At 44.0% G+C, this 22094-nt stretch overlaps 1 protein-coding gene across 2 annotated transcripts in view; it reads left to right on the top strand.

Moving 5' to 3' along the window:
* Positions 1-22094, top strand: part of LOC139416417 (mechanistic target of rapamycin kinase) — a 125109-nt gene that overhangs the window by 85085 nt on the left and 17930 nt on the right. For both annotated transcript variants that reach the window (XM_071165009.1, XM_071165008.1), the window contains exons 33-36: positions 7574-7651; positions 8148-8255; positions 19946-20071; positions 21939-22070. In XM_071165009.1, coding sequence (XP_071021110.1) covers positions 7574-7651; positions 8148-8255; positions 19946-20071; positions 21939-22070 — 444 coding nt within the window. The remainder of the gene's footprint in view (positions 1-7573; positions 7652-8147; positions 8256-19945; positions 20072-21938; positions 22071-22094) is intronic.

The following is a 22094-nucleotide window of genomic DNA, read 5'->3' as shown; positions in this document are numbered from 1 at the left end:
AACTCCCAATCGTAAATCATCGTAACTTAAACCGTGCAGCAAAATAAAGAAGTAAGGTATCAACAAAGTCTGTCCCATAAGATGAGCTTCCTTGTGGGATGAGCGATGGAGTCTGCAATGAGCTCATGGTCTCTGGGGGTCGATCCATCCAGGCTAGATGACAGTGGATGGTCTGGATCGACCGCTGACATCGGTGCACACCTGTGTTCCTCCTACCTCTGTAGACCCATCCTGCCAGTTACTCTTTTACCCAGAGACACTCACCCCTGCGTGCCCCCCGATCCTTTGTCTCCCATCTAATTCTGATTAACTCCAGGTGTGACCAATAGGTTTCCTGCCACTGAAAAGGGAAAAGGGTGATTATCTGACGATGAGCATGTTCTCATTGAATGAGGCTGAATGAAAACCAGATGGGGAAAGGGTTAAAGCCTAAATGTCAACATGAGCTCAGTTGTCTTCCGGATATGCTTGGTAATCCTTGCTCTTAAGTCTTTCGATTACAGACGGTTGTACTTTGCGACTTTCTTTGGGGTAGTAGTGATGTGTACTGGGAGGTTGAGAGCATGCATCTGCCTGAGAAGTCATACGTCAATGTTGTAAATCAGCGGAAATTATTTGTCTGTTCCTACAGTGTTCCCGTTAGACACAACAATATTGCTTTCCCTAACAACGACCATTTACAGCGCCAATATAGCCATGATATATACAAAAGTATGTGGACACCCTTCATATTAGTGGATTCGGCTATTTCAGCCACACCCGTTGCTGACAAGTGAATAAAATTGAGCACACAGCCATGCAATCTCCAGAGATAAACATTGGCACCAGAATGGCCTTATTGAAGAGCTTAGTGACTTTCAACGTGGCACCGTCATAGGTTGCTAGAGCTGCAGGCTCAACTGTAAGGGCTGTTACTGTGAAGTGGAAACGTCTAGAAGCAATAGCTGCTCAGCCGCGAAGTGGTAGGCCACACAAGCTCACAGTACGGATCTGCCGAGTGCTGAAGCGCATAGCGAGTAAAAAATTGCCTGTCCTCGGTTGCAACACTCACTACCGAGTTCCTAACTGCCTCTGGAAGCAACGTCAGGTGGAGATCATCCGTTCACCTACTCTGCGTCTCACAAAGACTCTGCGGTTGGAACCAAAAATCTCAAATTTGGACTCATCAGACCAAAGGACAGATTTCCACCGGTGTAATGTCCATTGCTCGTGTTTCTTGGCCCAAACAAGTCTCTTCTTATTATTGGTGTCCTTTCAGAGTGGTTTACATTCAATGACATTCTAGACATTTCTGTGCTTCCAACATTGTGGCAACAGTTTGAGGAAGACCCTTTCCTGTTTCGGCATGACAAAGCCCCCGTGCACAAAGCGAGGTCCATTCAGAAATTACTTGTCGAGATCAGTGTGGAAGAACTTGACTGGCCTGCACAGAGCCCTGACCTCAACCACATCGAACACCTTTTGCATGAATTGGAACGCCGACTGCAAAGCCAGGCCTAATCGCCCAACCTCACTAATTCTCTTGTGGCTGAATGGAAGCAAGTCCCCGCAGCAATGTTCCAACATCTATTGGAAAGCCCTCCGAGAAGAGTGGAGGCTTTTATAGCGGCCAAGAGGGAACCAACTCCATATTAATGCCCAGGATTTTGGAATTAGATGTTTGTCAAGCAGGTGTCCACATACTTTTGGTCATGTAGAGTGTACCACAGACCATATCGCCGAAAGTCACATGATTTGGAAACCGCCTGGTGCACTCCTCTTAAAACAATGGTTTTCCTTGTCCTCGTCTTCTGGCTTTCGTATGATCGATAAAACAGGTCCTGTTGATTTGTCATGGCACGGGCCCTACCTGTTTTTCCAGAATACAGAATACAATGCTATAGCCACACTACCATTAAAATTACAGTACGTCTAAGGCAGCGGTATTCAAACTTTTTCAACGGGGACCCAATCTTTTCCCGCTAGAATTTCTGGGGACCCCATTTTTTGGGCAATCATTTCTTGCAACCCCACCCCAGATCTAATGACCAAACCTTCAAATTGGTCAATATAGATTTTTAGATCAACAAATAACCAATTCATTAAATGTTGATCTCTTCTCAAAATGAAAATAAACTAATAAACAAATGTAAAAAAAAAAAAATCTCAAATTATCTTTCACAAACACATATTATCCCATGCAATCATTTTTGTTCTTCATTTTTTATATACAGTCGTGGCCAAAAGTTTTGAGAATGACACAAATAATAATTTTCACAAAGTTTGCTGCTTCAGTGTCTTTAGATATTTTTGTCAGATGGTACTATGGAATACTGAAGTATAATTACAAGCATTTCATACGTGTCTAAGGCTTTTATTGACAATTACGTGAAGTTGATGCAAAGAGTCAATATTTGCACTGTTGACCCTTCTTTTTCAAGACCTCTGCAATTCACCCTGGCATGCGGTCAGTTAACTTCTGGGCCACATCCTGACTGATGGCAGCCCATTCTTGCATAATCAATGCTTGGAGTATGTCAGAATTTGTGAGTTTCTTGAGGATTGACCACAAGTTCTCAATGGGATTAAGGTCTGAGGAGTTTCCTGGCCATGGACCCAAAATATCGATGTTTTGTTCCCCGAGCCACTTAGTTATCACTTTTTCCTTATGGCAAGGTGCTCCGTCATGCTGGAAAAGGCATTGTTAGTCACCAAACTGTTCCTGGATGGTTGGGAGAAGTTGCTCTTGGAGGTTGTGTTGGTACCATTCTTTATTCATGGCTGTGTTCTTAGGCAAAATTGTGAGTGAGCCCACTCCCTTGGCTGAGAAGCAACCCCACACATGAATGGTCTCAGGATGCTTTACTGTTGGCATGAGACAGGACTGATGGTAGCGCTCACCTTGTCTTCTCCGGACAAGCTTTTTTTTGGATGCCCCAAACAATCGGAAAGGGGATTGGTCAGAGAAAATGACTTTACCCCAGTCCTCAGCAGTCCAATCCCTGTACCTTTTGCAGAATATCAGTCTGTCCCTGTTTTTCCTGGAGAGAAGTGGCTTATTTGCTGCCCTTCTTGACACCAGGCCATCCTCCAAAAGTCTTTGCCTCACTGTGCGTGCAGATGCACTCACACCTGCCTGCTACCATTCCTGAGCAAGCTCTGTACTGGTGGTGCCCCGATCCCGCAGCTGAATCAACTTTAGGAGACTGCCTGGCGCTTGCTGGACTTTCTTGGGCGCCCTGAATCCTTCTTCACAACAATTGAACCTCTCTCCTTGAAGTTCTTGATGATCCAGTAAATGGTTGATTTAGGTGCAATCTTACTGGCAGCAATATCCTTGCCTGTGAAGCCCTTTTTGTGCAAAGCAATGATGACGGCACGTGTTTCCTGGCAGGTAACCATGGTTGACAGAGGAAGAACAATAATTCAAAGCACCACCCTCCTTTAAAGCTTCCAGTCTGTCATTCAAACTCAAACAGCATGACAGAGTGATCTCCAGCCTTGTCCTCGTCAACACTCACACCTGTGTTAACGAGAGAATCACTGACATGATGTCAGCTGGTCCTTTTGTGGCAGGGCTGAAATGCAGTGGAAATGTTTTTGGGGGATTCAGTTCATTTGTATGATAAAGAGGGACTTTGCAATTAATTGCAATTCATCTGATCACTCTTCATAAAATTCTTAAGTATATGCAAATTGCCATCATACAAACTGAGGCAGCAGACTTTGTGGAAATTAATATTTGTGTCATTCTCAAAACTTTTGGCCACGACTGTATACTGTACAGGTCAAAAGTTTGGACACATTCCAGGGTTTTTCTTTAGTAGTAATAATAGTAAAGACATCAAAACTATGAAATATCACATATGGAATCATGTAGTAACCAAAAAAGTGTTAGACAAATCAAAGTATATTTTATATTTGAGATTCTTCGAAGTAGCCACCCTATGCCTTGATGACAGCTTTGCACACTCTTGGTATTCTCTCAACCAGCTTCACCTGGAATGCTTTTCCAACAGTCTTGAAGGAGTTCCCACATATGCTGAGCTCTTGTTGGCTGCTTTCCCTTCACTCTGCGGTCCAACTCATCTCAAACCATCTCAGTTGGGTTGTCGGGTGATTGTTGAGGCCAGGTTATCGGATGCATCGTCACTCTCCTTGGCCAAGTAGCCCTTACAGCCTGGAGGGTCATTGTCCTGTTGAAAAACAAATGATAGTCCCACTAAGCGCAAACCAATAGGATGGCATATCACTGCAGAATGCTGTGGTAGCCATGCTGGTTAAGTGTGCCTTGAATTCTAAATAAATCACTGACAGTGTCACCAGCAAAGTACATTGGGAACCACACGTGGAGATCATCCGTTCACCTTCTCTGCGTCTCACAAAAAAAATCTCAAATTTGGACACATCAGACCAAAGGCCTAGGAACAGTGGGTTAACTGCCTGTTCAGGGGCAGAACGACAGATTCGTACCTTGTCAGCTCAGTGATTTGAACTTGCAACCTTTCGGTTACTAGTCCAACACTCTAACCACTAGGCTACCCTGGCGCCTCCTTGAGTGGTTTCTTTGCAGCGATTCGACCACGAAGGACTGATTCACGCAGTCTCCTCAGAACAGTTGATGTTGACATGTGTCTGTTACTGCATTTATTTGGGCTGCAATTTCTGAGGCTGGTAACTCTAATGAACGTATCCTCTGCAGCAGAGGTAACTCTGGGTCTTCCTTTCCTGTGGCGGTCCTCATGAGAGCCAGTTTCATCATAGAGCTTGATGATTTTTGCGACTGCACTTGACGAAACTTTCAAAGTTCTTGAAATGTTCTGTATTGACTGACCTTCATGTCTCTTTGCTTATTAATGCTAAGAGTGTGCAAAGCTGTCATCAAGGGTGGCTACTTTGAAGAATCTCAAATGTAAAATATATTTAGTTATGTTTAACACTTTTGGTTACTACATGATTCCATATGTTATTTCATAGTTTTGATGTCTCAACTGTTATTCTACAATGTAGAAAATAGTAAAAATAAAGAAAAACCCTTGAATGAGTAGGTGTGTCTAAACTTTTGACTGGTACTGTCTATATCTAAAAAGGACTTTGAATACCACTGGCTAAGGTAAAATTACTAATTGCTGACTCAAGTCGCTAAATAACCAGTCTCATTGTGGCCTGATCTCAGGGGCCCATCCATCCACCTCTATGTTGTGCATGCCTGTCAGGCATTTTGGCACGCAATAACCCCCCCCCCCCCAAAAAAAAAAAATCATAATTGCTTCTAGGCATGCTGCAACAGCTGTGTTGGAAAAGCCTCTTGTCCTCCCTCATCTGTCTCTAGCCCTGGGTAATGACTGTATACAGAATACAGCCTTCCAAAAAGATCTCTTTGTTTTCTTTGTCACTCGTTTGATACAGCTCTCTCTATTTCTCTTACTCTCTCTCCCTCTCTCACTGAATGTTTTGTATGTCCACTTAATACCAAGTCAAAACGTAGCAGGGATGCTTTGTGGAAGAGTAATGAGATTTGGCAACGACTATTACATAACTGTTAGAGTGCAAGTCCTCAGCAGTTCATTTGACTGCCCATAATTGCTTCATTTTGTGTTAACAAGCCGGGTGGCTGGCGTAATCAACGTAACTCAATGTGTCTGTGTTGACAAGGCAAAATAGGGTGTACTATTCCAGGACTCACTGGTGTACTATTCCAGGACTCACTGGTGTACTATTCCAGGACTCACTGGTGTGCTATTCCAGGACTCACTGGTGTACTATTCCAGGACTCACTGGTGTACTATTCCAGGACTCACTGGTGTGCTATTCCAGGACTCACTGGTGTACTATTCCATGACTCACTGGTGTACTATTCCATGACTCACTGGTGTACTATTCCATGACTCACTGGTGTACCATGACTCACTGGTGTACTATTCCATGACTCACTGGTGTACTATTCCATGACTCACTGGTGTATGATTTTGATTAATGAAAGTTCTAAATTTGCTTTATGAGTAGTGCGTGAACATAGGGTGTCAACACATATATTACACATTATTTCAATGGGTCTTTCTCCATTCGGATTGTTTTATACTGTTCAATTTAACTTCAACCTAAAATAATTTCCTGCACTTCCATCAATTTCTGCATTTCCTGCACTCATTTGAGATAATTTCCACACTGCCAAGATGTTAGCAAATATACTTATTTTTTAACCAAATGTTGATTAAAACACTTGGGTGAACTTTTGGAATCATGGAAATAGAATGTTTATTATAATTCCACAGTTAGAATATAAATAATAGTGGGCACTTTGAATAGTGTTTGACATGACAACGAATGAAAATGCCATGGACGAGTTATTTTGACAGGGTAGGAATCAAAGTGGTGGTCAGTGTTTCCCCAGGGGACCCTATAATCTTTGGCTACATTAAATCTTTATTCATATAGCCAACATATTCATGCTTCGCCTATTCCTCTTTGATTTAGAAGACGGTCACTGTTGCACAAACATGCTGATTTAAGCCTCCACCATACTGGTATCACGCTGTATAAGCTAGCTACGTTTGCTCTGACTCAGTACTTTTATTAGCTAGCTTAGCTAGCCAGCCAGCTAACTAGTGATTAGCATTAGAGGCTAAAACCATTTAGCTTAACTTAAGAAAATACAAACAAGCTGTTTGCAGCTGTAAGAAACACAAACTAATATTGTAATTATAGAACGCTTGTGGATTTATATTATGATAAAAGTGGAAACAACATCGTTGTCATCAACATTTTTGCATGTGCTGCATTGAGCATGCAGACTGAACGAAAGTGTCTAGTGGTCAAGCAACAACAAATGTGCTCCTTGAGTGACGAGGTGGGACTAGGTCTGTGTGGAAAGCGGCGCGGAAAGGGATGACTCAAGTAGCGGAGTAAAATTGGACATTACACACGGCGTATCACATTTAACAAACCAAACATTCAAATACCATTATAGAAGGTAAAGTAAAAACCCAAACCAGTCCGTGCATAAATGCCAATGTATATAGTAAAACACGGTATACCGCCCACCCTTAAGAGGCTGGTTGTTGTATGAATTGGGTTAAGTCCAAACCCATTGGTTTTGTCTGGGTAGAAGTGCCCAGAGTTGACACAAGTATGGGTTGGAGTGATTTGGGGAACTAGAGTTTATTCTACATCTGAAGCTCAAATTGCATCCTATTTTCTATATGCTGTACATGAGGCTCTGCTCACAAGTAGTGCACCATGAAGGGAATAGGGTGCCATTTGGGGATGGTTAACCCTAACCCTCACGGGATGTTCTGAGTTCAAGTCCCTTGTCTTTACTAAGGACATGGTCCCATTTGACTCCTTATTCTTACTGTAAGGTGGGAGTGATAGAGAGGGAAAGAGAGAGAGACTGAGAAGCAGACATGTGGATGACATATGTTCACCTATCAACCTCACCGATTGATCCTTTACTTTTATTTGCTTTAAGTTTAATACTGTCTGTGACTTTACTTTGCTTTCTGTATGAAGCTCTCCATTTCCCAGTTGGTAACCAAAAAGTCATTTTTGTGTGTGTTTGTGTGCGTGTGTACAAACGTGTGTGTTATTCCAGTGTATCGACAAGGCCAGAGATCTATTGGATGCCGAGCTGACAGCCATGGCTGGAGAGAGTTACAGCAGAGCATATGGGGTAAGAACATCACTCTACTAATGAGGACAAATATAAGCACCGACCAAATTATTATTATCAGTAATATGTTTCACAGGAACATTTGCCCATATAACTTTATGGTCAATTTGCATCCATTTTAACTGCCGGTAATAAATCTTGGTAATTTTTGTAATATTCCACCACATACAGATAAAAGACTAAAGTAAACGTTTGTTTAGTCAGGTAGCTCTACAATTATGCATTTACTGGAAACAATGTATTTACTGTAATTACACTTTGAGCACCTGGTGGGAAAAGTACTGCATATACACTCAAATGCAATAAGTAATACTTACTCAAACTGCCATTATGACAGCATTCATGTTCCTGTATCACCTCATACCAACCTGTGGTTCTCCATTAAATATGAGCAGCTTATGAATGAGTAATGTTGTCCTTATGTAGTGCCTTGAAAGGAAGTGCTACCAGAGGAGGGGGTGCTGTACAGTGATTGAGTGTTGCTGTTGTTGTGCAGGCCATGGTGTCGTGTCAGATGCTGTCGGAGCTGGAAGAGGTCATCCAGTACAAGCTGGTCCCGGAGAGGAGGGACATCATCCGAGACACCTGGTGGGAAAGGCTACAGGTACACACTTGAGGGGGGCGCTGACACACACACTCATATACACACACAAACAAACAAATATACACATGGGCACACGCACACACGGTACAAACACATTCAAAGACAAAAAAATATATGCATGTATACATTCATACGTACACACGCACACACACACACACACACACACACACACACACACACACACACACACACACAAGAGAGGGTGGTTAAGGGAGCATGTGGAAAAGGATATACGTGATTGGAATGGATGATACACACACCTTTAACATAAACTTGAGGGATGACAGTGCATAGGAGACCACTTCAGTTTGAATAATGTTCCATACGTCTTGAAGAGTTTGACATGCGTTTCCTGTTCACTTGATATTACCTGCCCCCTGCAAACATCTGGACAAACTAGGACACTGGTATATGAAGTCAAATGAAAGGGGATATACCTAGTCAGTCGCACAACTGAATGCATTCAACCGAAATGTGTCTTCCGCATTTAACCCAACCCTTTTGAATCAGAGAGGTGCAGAGGCTGCCTTAATCGACATACACATCATCGACGTCCGGAGAGCAGTTGTTGTTGGGGGTTAACTGCCTTGCTGAAGGGCAGAAAGACAGATTTTTACCTTGTCGGCTCAGGGATTTGATCTTGTTGGCCCAACATTCCCATAGGCTAGACTTTGAGGAACGTTTTCGCATCGCATGAGCCCACTACAAATGGTGTAGGCTTTACAGTGAAATGCTTACTTGAAAGCTCTTTCGCAACGATGCAGTTAGATAAATAAAACATCTCGTTCAGAAACACCTCGTTCAGCCTCCACTCTTCTGGGAAGGCTTTCCACTAGATGTTGGAACATTGCTGCAGGGACTTGATTCCATTCAGCCGAAAGAGCATTAGTGAGGTCAGGCACTGATGTCGGGCGATTAGACCTGGCTCGCAGTCTGCGTTCCAATTCATCCCAAAAGTGTTCGATGGGGTTGAGACCACGGCTCTGTTCAGGCCAGTCAAGTTCTTCTACATCGATCTCGACAAACCAATTCTGTATGGACAACGCTTTTTGCACGGGGGCATTGTCATGCTGAAACAGGAAAGGACCTTACCCAAACTGTTGTCACGAAGTTGGAAGCACAGAATCGTCTAGAATGTCTTTGTATGCTGTAGCGTTAAGATTTGCCTTCAATGGAACTATGGAGCTTGAACCATGAAAAACATCCCCAGACCATTATTTTTCCTCCACCAAACTTTACAGTTGGCACTATGCATTGGGGCAGGTAGCGTTCTCCTGGCATTCGCCAAACCCAGATTCGTCAATCAAACTGCCAGATGGTGAAGTGTGTTTCATCACTCGAGAGAATGCATTTCCACTGCTCTAGAGTCCAATGTCGGCGAGCTTTACAACACTCCAGCCTCGGCTGGCATTGCGCATGGTGATATTAGGCTTGTGTGCGGCTGCTCGGCCATGGAAACCCATTTCATGAAGCACCTAATGAACAGTTATTGTGCTGACGTTGCTTCCAGAGGCAGTTTGGAACTCAGTAGTGAGTGTTGCTACCCGAGGACAGATGATTTTTAACGCTACACGCTTCAGCCCTTGCCGGACCCATTCTGTGAGCTTGTGTGGTCTACCACTTCGCGGCGGAGCTGTTGTTGCTCCTACTAGACGTTTCCAAATCACAATAACAGCACTTACAGTTGACCAGGGCAGCTGTAGCAGGGCAGAAATTTGACGGACTGATTTGTTGGAAAGATGGCATCCTATGATGGTGCCACATTGAATGTCACTGAACTTTTCAGTAAGGCTATTCTACTGTCAATGTTTGTCTATGGAGATTGCATGGCTGTGTTTAAAAATGTCTACACCAGTCAGCAATGGGTGTGGCTGAAATAGCCGAATCCACTCATTTGAAGGTGTGTCCACATACTTTTGTATAAACTCAGCAAAAATAAGAAACGGCCCCTTTTCAGGACCCTGTCTTTCAAAGATAATTCATAAAAATTCAAATAACTTCACAGATCTTCCTTGAAGAGGGTTTAAACACTGTTTCCCATGCTTGTTCAATTATCCATAAACAATTATTTAACATGCACCTGTGGAACGGTCGTTAAGACACTAACAGCTTACAGACGGTAGGCAATTAAGGTCACAGTTATGAAAACTTAGGACACTAAAGAGCCCTTTCTACCGACTCTGAAAAACACCAAAAGAAAGATGCCCAGGGTTCCCTGCTCATCTGCGTGAACGTGCCTTAGGCATGCTGCAAGGAGGCATGAGGACTGCAGATGTGGCCAGGGCAATAAATTGCAATGTCCGTACTGTGAGACGCGCTACAGAGAGACAGGACGGACAGCTGATTGTCCTCGCAGTGGCAGACCACGTGTAACAACACCTGCACAGGATCGGTACATCCGAACATCACACCTGCGGGACAGGTACAGGATGGCAACAACAACTGCCCGAGTTGCACCAGGAACGCACAATCACTCCATCAGTGTTCAGACTGTCCGCAATAGGCTTAGAGAGGCTTGTAGGCCTTTTGTAAGGCAGGTCCTCACCAGACAGCACCGGCAATAACATCGCCTATGGACACAAACCCACCGTCGCTGGACCAGACAGGACTGGCAAAAAGTGTTCTTCACTGACGAGTTACGGTTTTGTCTCACCAGGGGTGATTCGCGTTTATCGCACGAAGGAATGATCGTTACATCGATGCCTGTACTATGGAGCGGGATCGATTTGGAAGTGGAGGGTTCGTCATGGTCTAGGGCGGTGTGTCACAGCATCATCGGACTGAGCTTGTTGTCAATCTAAACGCTGTGCGTTACAAGGAAAGACATCCTCCTCCCTCATGTGGTACCCTTCCTGCAGGCTCATCCTGACATGACCCTCCAGCATGACAATGCCACCAGCCATACTGCTCGTTCTGTGTGTGATTTCCTGCAAGACAGGTATGTCAGTTTTCTGCTATGGCCAGCGAAGAGCCCTGATCTCAATCCCATTGAGCACGTCTGGGTCCTGTTGAATCAGAGGGTGAGGGCTAGGGCCATTCCCTCCAGAAATGTCTGGGAAGTTGCAGATGCCTTGGTGGAAGAGTGGGGTAACATCTCACAGCAAGAACTGCAATTTTAAACAAATAATATTTTTTTAATGACTAATTTCACATTTTATTTAACCATGTAGGCCAGTTGAGAACAAGTTCTCATTTACAACTGCGACCTGGCCAAGATAAAGCAAAGCAGTGTGACACAAATAACAGAGTTACACAGGGGATAAACAAAAGTACAGTCAATAATACAAATCTGGTGCAGTCCATGAGGAGGAGATGCACTGCCGTACTTAATGCAGCTGGTGGCCACACCAGACATGGACTGTTACTTTAGATTTGACTCCCCCCCCCCCCCCCTTCATTCAGGGACACATAATTCCATTTATGTTAGTCACATGAATCTTGTTATGTGTTCATACAAATATTTACACATGTTAAGTTTGCTCAAAATAAACGTAGTTGACAGTGAGAGGACATTTCTTTTTTTTCTGAGTTTGTATTGTGTAGTCTATACAGGTAAGATAGTCCGGTGGCCATTGATTAGCTACTCAACAGTCTAATTGCTTTGGGATAGAAGCTGTCTGGGAGACTTTCGGTCCGAGACCTGATACTCAGTACCACTTGCCTGACAGTAGCACAGAGAACATGCCATGGCTTGGGTAGCTGAAGTCTTTGTCAATTTTCTGGGCCTGGTATAAAGGTCCTGGATGGCAGGGAGCTCGGTCCCAGTAATGTAGTGGGTCGTCTGCACCACCCCTTGCGGTTGAGGGTGGTGCAGGTTGCCATACCAGGCGATGATGCAGCCAGTCAAGATGCTCTCAATGGTGCAGTTATAGAACTTCTGGAGGATCAGAGGGCCCATGCCAAATTTCTTCAGCCTCCTGAGTGAGAAATGACGCTGCTGTGCCCTCTTCAGGACTGTGCTGGTGTGTGTGGACCACGTTACGTCCTCAGTGATGTGGACACCGGGAACTTGAAGCTCTCCACCAACTCCACTACAGCCCCTTCGGTGTGGATGGGGGTATGCTCCCCCTGCTGTTTCCTGTAGTCCACGATCAGCACCTTTCGATGCATGACGTCTTGCTGATTTTGAGGGAGAGATTATTGTCCTGGCACCATGTGGGCCTGAGTCAGATGCACTACCGCTCGACTCCTGTGCAGTTGAAACCATTGTTGTTGGTATTGAGGTAACACAGTTATTGTATTGTATTGCCTTATTGAGTTGTTAATTTACCGAGAGTTTGAACTTGAGGAATTACAACTATTTGGGCAGCATCCTTAACTTTCCTTATTGCAATTGTAATCCTTGTCAAACCTGTTCCAAGCGTATGCTTCCTGACAGGCGGATTTTGATTACAATGATTATATTTTTTTTATTGATAACTAGAGTTATATCCTGTACAGATAAAAGACCAAATTAGAGGCCACAAAACCAACGCTCTGAAGGAAAATGAAGTCGCCGGCCAAGACTGTGCAACTCAATACGAACACCAGTCTATCCAGAAAATTACCCAAACAAAAAATTAACTGGAACCATGTGCTGTGTGTAGTTAAATCCATTACCACCGACTCTAATTGGGAATCAAAACAATCTTTGGAGGTCTCTTCAGGCCACTGTCGGGTTGGTACACGCTCAGACTGAACGCCAGATTGAAAACCTAAAAGTAGGTGTGGTGAGTTACAGTGCACTGAATGCGGTTTATATCTCTCTCTTCTCTTCCTTTTCCTGTTATCTTTTGTCGTGTCTCTCTGTCTCGCTCTTATGTCTCTTCTCTGGTCTGTCTCTTCTCTGGTCTGTCTCTTCTGTCTCTTCTCTGGTCTGTCTCTTCTGTCTCTTCTCTTGTCTGTCTCTTCTGTCTCTGGTCTGTCTCTTCTCTTGTCTCTCTTCTCTGGTCTGTCTCTTCTCTGGTCTGTCTCTTCTCTGGTCTGTCTCTTCTCTGGTCTGTCTCTTCTCTGGTCTGTCTCTTCTCTGGTCTGTCTCTTCTGTCTCTTCTCTGGTCTGTCTCTTCTGTCTCTTCTCTGGTCTGTCTCTTCTCTGGTCTGTCTCTTCTCTGGTCTGTCTCTTCTCTGGTCTGTCTCTTCTCTGGTCTGTCTCTTCTGTCTCTTCTCTGGTCTGTCTCTTCTCTGGTCTGTCTCTTCTCTGGTCTGTCTCTTCTCTTGTCTGTCTCTTCTCTGGTCTGTCTCTTCTCTGGTCTGTCTCTTCTGTCTCTTCTCTGGTCTGTCTCTTCTCTGGTCTGTCTCTTCTCTGGTCTGTCTCTTCTGTCTCTTCTCTGGTCTGTCTTCTCTGGTCTGTCTCTTCTGTCTCTTCTCTGGTCTGTCTTCTCTGGTCTGTCTCTTCTGTCTCTTCTCTGGTCTGTCTTCTCTGGTCTGTCTCTTCTGTCTCTTCTCTGGTCTGTCTTCTCTGGTCTGTCTCTTCTGTCTCTTCTCTGGTCTGTCTTCTCTGGTCTGTCTCTCCTCTGGTCTGTCTCTCTCTTCTCTGGTCTGTCTCTTCTCTTTTCTGTCTCTTGTCTTCTCTTCTCTCTGTCTCTGTGAGCTCAAGTGTTCCTGACATTTGGAGGCTTCACCCAAGATAGGCACGTACGTGTGTGCTCACTCACACACAACACACACCTTCAATCTCTCTATCTCTCTCTCTCTCTCTCTCTCTCTCTCTTTCACTCTCACTCTCACACTCACTCTCTCACTCACACTCACACAAACATGCATCTGTTTGTCAAAGATACCTTTTTTTAAGTAGGGGTGTGGATCAGAAAACCAGTCAGTACCTGGTGTGACCACCGTTTGCCTCATGCAGCGAAATTGCAGGATATTGACGGGAACTGGAACATGCTGTCGTACACCTCGATCTAGAGCATCCCAAACATGCTCAATGGGTGACATCTCTGGTGAGTATGCAGGCCATAGAAAAACTGGGACATTTTTAGCTTCCAGAAATAATTTACAGATCCTTGTGACATGGGGCCATACATTATCATGCTGAAATAAGAGCTGATGGTGGTGGACGAATGACACGACAATGGGCCTCAGGATCTCTTCACGGTATCTCTGTGCATTCATATGGCCATCGATAAAAATGCAATTTTGTTCGTTGTCCATAGTTTACGCTTGCCCATACCATAAACCTCATCGCCACCATGGAGCACTCTGTTTACAATGTTGACATCAGCAAACCGTTCGCCCACACAGGGCCATACACGTGGTCTGCGGTTGTGAGGCCCGGTCGGACGTACTGCCAAATTCTCTATAACTACGGCTTATGGTAGAAAAATTGACATTTAATTCTCTGGCAACAACTCTGGTGGAATTTCCTGCAGTCAGCATGCCAATTGCACGCTACCTCAAAACTTGAGACATCTGTGGCGTTGTGTTGTGCGACAACACTGCACATTTTAGAGTGGCCTTTTATTGTCCCCAGCACAAAGTGTACCTCTAATGATCATGCTGTTTAATCAGCTTCTTGATGTGCCACACCTGTCAGGTGGATGGATTGTATTGGCAAAGGAGAAAAGTTAACTAACAGGAATGTAAACAAATTTGTGCACAGCATTTGAGAGAAATACGATTTTTGTGCGTATGAAACACTTCAGGAATCTTTGAAACATGGCACTTTACATGTTGCGTTTATATTTTTGTTCAGTGTATTTGCCCAATGTAGAAGTGCTCACTCAGAGAGTGTCAAAATATTCAAAGTTGAACCATTTTGCATACCCCACCATACCATTGGAAAGGAATACAGGTTGGGTGTCATGCTTTGGCTGATAAATGGACTAAAATGGAAATAACATTTACATTTTCACCTTCAAATGATACCACAAGGACGTTTGGAGGTCCACGCATCAGAGAATGTTAACTTGAATGGGAATATCTGTCACGTCCTGACCTTTTGTATGTTTCTATTTTAGGTTGGTCAGGGCGTGAGTTGGGATGGGCATTCAATGTTTTTATTCTATGTTGGGTATTTCTATGTGTTTGGCCTGGTATGGTTCAGCTGTCAATCATTGTCTCTGATTGAGAACCATACTTAGGTAGCCTGTTTTCCCACTCTTGTTTATGGGTGGTTAATTTCTGTTTAGTGTCTGTTCACCTGGCAAAACTGTTTTGTTTTCTCTTCGTTATTATGTTGTGTAGTGTTCAGTTTGTTCAATTAAAAATATGAAGAACACTTACCACGCTGCACCGTGGTCCTCTTCTCCTTCACCAGACGAAAACCGTTACAATATCAGTTTTAATTATACTGTCAAACCTCCATAGGAAACCTATTGAAATAATCGAAAGGTTGATAGTAGAATAGACATGAACATTTAATTTGACATTGGATGGTGGGTGGACCGGCATGTGGTAGTAATTAGAAGTTAAAATTACAATAGGTCAAATTCTATGATTGAAATTATGCCCACATTGTATTCAAGAGTATGTGTCGCAACCAATGGCGGGCACCACAAAAAAGCCTCAGATTAAGTAGGGTCTAAGCTACAACATACAGTGCAGTGCATACAGTGTTTTCAGACCCCTTGACTTTTTCCACATTTTGTTGTTACACCATAATGCTAAAATCATCTCATCAATCTACACACAATACCCTATAATAACAAAGCAAAAACTCGATTTTAGAAATGTTTGCTAAAAAAATTATATTGTATTTACATTAGTATTCAGACTCTTTACCCAGTACTTTGTTGAAGCAGCGATTACGGCTTCGAGTCTTCTTGGGTATGACACTACAAGCTTGGCACACCTGTATTTGGGGAGTTTCTCCTGTTCCTCTCTGCAGATTATCTCAAGCTCTGTCAGGTTGGATGGGGAGTGTCGCTGCACAGCCATTTTCAGGTCTCTCTAGAGATGTTAGATCAGGTTCAAGTTTGGGCTCTGGCTGGGCCACTCGAGGACATTGAGACTTGTCCCGAAGCCATTCCTGTGTTGTCTTGGCTGTGTGCTTAGGGTTGTTGTCCTGTTGGAAGGTGAACCTTCGCCCCAGTCTGAGGTCCTGAGCGCTTTGGAGCAGGTTTTCATCAAGGATCTCCCTGTACTTTGCTCCGTTCATCTTTCCCTTGATCCTAACTAGTCTCCCAGTCCTTGCTACTGAAAAACATCCCCACACCATGATGCTGCCACCACCATGCTTCACCTTAGGGATGGTGCCAGGTTTCCTCCAGGTGTGACGCTTGGCACCCATGCCAAAGAATTCAATCATTTATTTTGGCAAACTGCTGTGGTGGGGTCTACAAAATGGTTCAATTTGAGCACCTTTATCTCCTGAATGTTTTGGCATTCCAGTCCCAAAAGTGACTTATTCCATGGGCAAACATGTATGGGAAGTTTTGTTTAAATCAAATGTTGTCAAAAAGTGATTGAATTCGTTGCATAGACACCAACAAGGCTATTATTTACTTCTCCATAAGACCTTAATGCCTGTCACGTATTCCAGGGGAATATATAAACCCCTAAACCCTCCTCATGTCCTTGTGTAGTGAAAGGTCTTGATGGTTCCACTCTTTCCATTCATAAAAGAAGAGGAGGTGGGGGAGTTGGATTGCGAGGCTCCAGCAGACAAAACAGAGCTAGTTTAATGGCAGCACCAGAGTCTCAGGGTGAAATGTTGACGGGCTCTTCTTCTCCTATGATTTACTGGCGACTAACCTGACACATCTGTCAAGAGAGTCGCACACGCCTCCGTCAAACAACCTGGGCTGTGTCCTAAATGGCACCCTATTCCCTTTCTGGTCAAAAGTTGTGCACTATATAGGGAATTGGGTGCCATTCGGGATGCACCCCTGGAATGAAGTGGAAAGCATTTCTGTGAACTGAGAACCAACCACCTGAGACGAGAACCATGTGTCCTGACATAAAAGTCTGGGGCCTCTTAAAAAGTTCTTTAAGATTGTTATAGGTTTTGGGGTTTTGCTCTATTTCATTTTTGACATGAGTTTGGTTCTGTTTGCATGTGGTTTGCCCTGATTGGAATCATCCTCGTTGGTCAGGATGTGTTGCACCTGTCGCCTCGCTAGTCAGTAGTTAGTTTCACCAGTGCTGGCACAGGTGCTATTTAAGAGCGGCTAGCAATACTTGGTGATTTGAAAAGTCATAGTCAATCGATTAATAATATAATAATACTTTTAGCAAACATGTTTATCTTTCATTTACAATCTGTAGAAACTATGAGAATAGAAATGTTCCAAACTTTTGTGAAGCATCGCAGCACAGTTGAAAAAGATATGGCCAATAGAAATCCAATATGGATGGTGTTAAGAGATAGATGGGAGGGGTTAAATGGAGCTGGAGGGTGGGACTAATAACAACAAGATAACTCATGTAAAACATACTGTGTCCATAAAATGTGTATAGGTTCAGAACTTTTGTGAAATAGCACGGTTAAAAATATATGGCAAAGCTGGATGGACATCAGAAATAGATGGGAAAGGTGGAGGTTAGAGGATGGCCAGGACTAAAAACAAACAAAATATAACTATTGAAAAATAGATTGTGTCTGTAAAATGTATCTAGTGTGTATAAGCTGGAAGTAGAAGCCTAAGTGTTGTTGTTTATTAGTTGACTCCAATTAGGGGAAGGGTGGTAGGGTTTGTGGGAAATAATAAAGGAAAATATATTTTGATGTGTATTTGTATGTATTTGTGTGTGTGTGTGTGTGTGTGTGTGTGTGTGTGTGTGTGTGTGTGTGTGTGTGTGTGTGTGAAAAGCATCCATGGGGGTGCCTACTGACTTGGTTCTGGCTAAGAAAACTTGAGTAGGGTCTTAAACACCCACCATGGAAGCCCACTAGACTTGCCTGATCAAATCAAAAGAAAAGAAAACCCACACCAATTTAGGTTAGGGAGTGAAAATAAATGTGGAGAGAACCACAAAGGGGAACACAAAATAAAAAGAGGTCTAGCTCTTCCAACATATATTTATATATGTTTAACTCTGCAAAAAAAAGAAATGTCCATTTTTCAGGACCCTGTCTTTCAAAGATAATTCGTAAAAAGCCAAATAACTTCACGGATCTTCGTTGTAAAGGGTTTTAACACTGTTACCCATGCAATTAATGAACATGCACCTGTGGAACGGTTGTTAAGACACTAATAGCTTACAGACAGTAAGGTCACAGTTATGAAAACTTAGGACACTAAAGAGGCCTATCTACCAACTCTGAAAAACACCAAAAGAAAGATGCCCTGGGTCCCTGCTCATCTGCGTGAACGTGCCTTTGGCATGCTGTGAGGAGGCATGAGGACGACAGATGTGACCAGGGCAATAAATTGCAATGTCCGTACTGTGAGATGCCTAAGACAGCGCTACAGGGAGACAGGATGGACAGCTGATCGTCCTCACAGTGGCAGACCACGTGTAACAACACCTGCACAGAATCGGTACATCCGAACATCACACCTGCGGGACAGGTACAGGATGGCAACAACTGCCCGAGTTACACCAGGAACGCACAATCCCTCCATCAGTGCTCAGACTGTCCGCAAGAGGCTGGTCTGAGGGCTTGTAGGCCTGTTGTAAAGGCAGGTCCTCACCAGACATTACTGGCAAAGTCGTCGCTGGACCAGACAGGACTGGCAAAAAGTGCTCTTCACTGACGATTCGCGGCTTTGTCTCTCCAGGGGTGATGGTCGGATTCGCATTTATCGTTGAAGGAATGAGCGTTACACCGAGGCCTGTACTCTGGAGCGGGATCGATTTGGAAGTGGAGGGTCCGTCATGGTCTGGGGCGGTGTGTCACAGCATTATCGGACTGAGCTTGTTGTCATTGCAGACAATTTCAACGCTGTGCGTTACAAGGAAGACATCCTCCTCCCTCATGTGGTACACTTCCTGCAGGCTCATCCTGACTTGATCCTCCAGCATGACAATGACACCAGCCATACTGCTCGTTCTGTGTGTGTCTGAGGAACTTGTTCAGTTTGTGTCTCAGTTGTTGAATCTTATGTTCATACAAATATTTACACATGTTAAGTTTGCTGAAAATAAACGCAGTTGACAGTGAGAGGACGTTTATTTTTTTGCTTAGGTTATATATATATAAACTACTGTTCAAAAGTTTGGGGTCATTTAGAAATGTCTTTGTTTTTGAAAGAAAATAAAAAAAAATTGCCCGTTAAAATAACATCAAATTGATCAGAAATACAATGTAGACATTGTTAATGTTGGAAATGATTATTGTAGCCAGACATCTTGCTTGTTTGTAGGTGACCAAATACTTATTTTCCACCATAATTTGCAAATAAATTCATTAAAAATCCTACGGTGAGATTTTCTGGATTTATTTTCTCATATTGTCTGTCATAGTTGAAGTGTACCTATGATGAAATGATTACAGGCCTCTCTCATCTTTTTAAGTGGGAGAACATGCACAATTGGTGGCTGACTAAATACGTTTTTGCCCCACTGTATATATAAATTGTTGTCGGGACCTGTGGTCCATATTGTCCCCGTTTTGGGTCCTGATCTGCGCCATCAGTTGAGTATGGGGGCTCTAGAGAATAGAATGGGGGGGGAAAGACTACCGTACCTGGTCACTGTGTGTGGTTGTGTCTCCTGTAAAGCACTTTGTGACAACTGCTGATGTAAAAATGGCTTTTTGAAATAAATGTGATTGATTAATAATAATTATATCATTGATTGATTGCTCTTTGTTTCTCCGTCTTTAGGGTTGCCAGCGGATCGTGGAGGACTGGCAGAGGATCCTAATGGTTCGATCGCTGGTCATCAACCCCCACGAGGACATGCGGACCTGGCTCAAGTACGCCAGTCTCTGTGGCAAGAGTGGACGCCTGGTGAGTTCACTAGCACAGGAACAGCTAATGGGTCATTTGCCAAATGGTTCAAAATAGGTATGTCAGTTCGTTTTTTTTTTTTTCAACCGCTTAGTCTCCACCATCAACCAGTTATTCTTGCAAAAACATGTAGTATGAAAGCATGATTTGATGCACTCCGTTGTTCAGCTCACGTTTTATGAAGTGTAACATTTACAAAGGCCTTACAAAGACCTGGACAAAACGTTGCACTCAATAAAACAAACATTCACCGGTATCTGGGTGTCAATGTCATAAATGGCAACAACGGGGCCTCCCGGGTGGCGCAGTGGTCTAAGGCACTGCATCGCAGTGCTAGCTGTGCCACCAGAGACTCTGGGTTCGAGCCCAGGCTCTGTCGCAGCCGGCCACGACCGGGAGGTCCATGGGGCGACGCACAAATTGGCCTAGCGTCGTCCGGGTTAGGGAGGGTTTGGCCGGTAGGGATATCCTTGTCTCATCGCGCTCTAGCGACTCCTGTGGCGGGCCGGGCGCAGTGCACGCTGACTAGGTCGCTAGGCATACGGTGTTTCCTCCGACACATTGGTGCGGCTGGCTTCTGGGTTGGATGCGCGCTGTGTTAAGAAGCAGTGCGGCTTGGTTGGGTTGTGTTTCGGAGGACGCATGGCTCTCGACCTTCGTCTCTCCCGAGCCCGTACGGCAGTTGTAGTGATGAGACAAGATAGTAACGACTAACAATTGGATACCACGGAATTGGGGAGAAAAAGGGGGTAATTATTATTATTATTTTAATAATAACAAATAATAAATGGCAACAACAACAAAAAATACACGATTTGTGGTGTTTAGTGACCAGCTTGTTTGGCAATCGGCTTGTTTTTAACTAATGCAATTCCTTTCAGATACAGCTATAAGCTGTTGTATCAAGTTGAGTTCAAGTGATGTCATTGTCACTTGACATTAGTACAACCAGAATGGAAGGAATTTGGTAAAACAGTTCTTTAAAGGGTTTGTGTCATTCCGAGGGGGAATCTATTCTACTGGATTTGGATTCATACTGACATCCCTATTTTTCCAGTGAACTCAGCTCTCACTGGGATCGACTGTGCAAATGAAACGCACCTCTCAGAAATCGCACTGTTTAGAAACCGTACCTCAAACCCGTTTAATGAAAGTGTCACCGTTTTCCCTCCCTGGTGCCAGTTTTATTGCAAGTGATTGTGGTGGATTGCAGGCACCCAACCAGCTTTCCAATTGTAACACAATCCTTTCAGAACGTTCCGGTATGATGTCAGAGAATTGTGGAGGTTTTCACTCACAGGAGCGAACATCAATCAGCGAGCGAAGAACGTGATTATGGGCAAACGAGCAACATCTAAAAGAATGCCTGCAGTGTTTTAAAAGGCCCTTCCACAGGGGTCAATGGTTAGTTACTCCCTCCACAGTAGTGTGGTATACTTAAGCTATTTATTTAGCAAGAGGTTCAAATGAGCCTGGGGAAATCTGGGGGTCTGTACGTCCATGGGAGTTGGAAGCTAGGGCGGTGGTTCTCAAACATTTCCTCAGGACTTTCACAATATTGTTGGAGCTGTTAACTAGCAAACCTGATTCACCTAATCAAGAGCTTGATGATTAGTTGAATTAGGCGTGCTAGCTCTGGAAAAGATCACCTATGTGAAATGGCTGGGGGTCCCTGACTAGAGGTCTGAGTGGGCTATAGGAGACTGACCTTCAGGTTTCCACCGTTGAGCCCCTTTCTTCCACTTTGGCGCTGCTCTGCGGCTGACACTATGCTGCACCTAGCCTCGTGTGTACAGTTTGGGTTTGTGCGTGTGTGAGGTTGAGTATTATGATAGAAATGGATCAATGTGAATCTCTTTTCTCCCAGGCGTTGGCCCACAAGACCCTGGTCCTTCTCCTGGGGGTGGACCCCTCGAAGCAGCTGGACCACCCGCTGCCCACCGCCCACCCCCACGTTACCTATGCCTACATGAAGTACATGTGGAAGAGCCAACACAAGGTATAGTAGCTATACCGTTGTTAC

The sequence above is a fragment of the Oncorhynchus clarkii genome, chromosome 9 (genome assembly GCF_045791955.1).
Source record: "Oncorhynchus clarkii lewisi isolate Uvic-CL-2024 chromosome 9, UVic_Ocla_1.0, whole genome shotgun sequence".
NCBI lineage: Eukaryota > Metazoa > Chordata > Actinopteri > Salmoniformes > Salmonidae > Oncorhynchus > Oncorhynchus clarkii.
The sequence above is the reverse complement of the archived record's forward strand: the minus strand, read 5'-3'. Positions and strand labels throughout refer to the sequence as shown.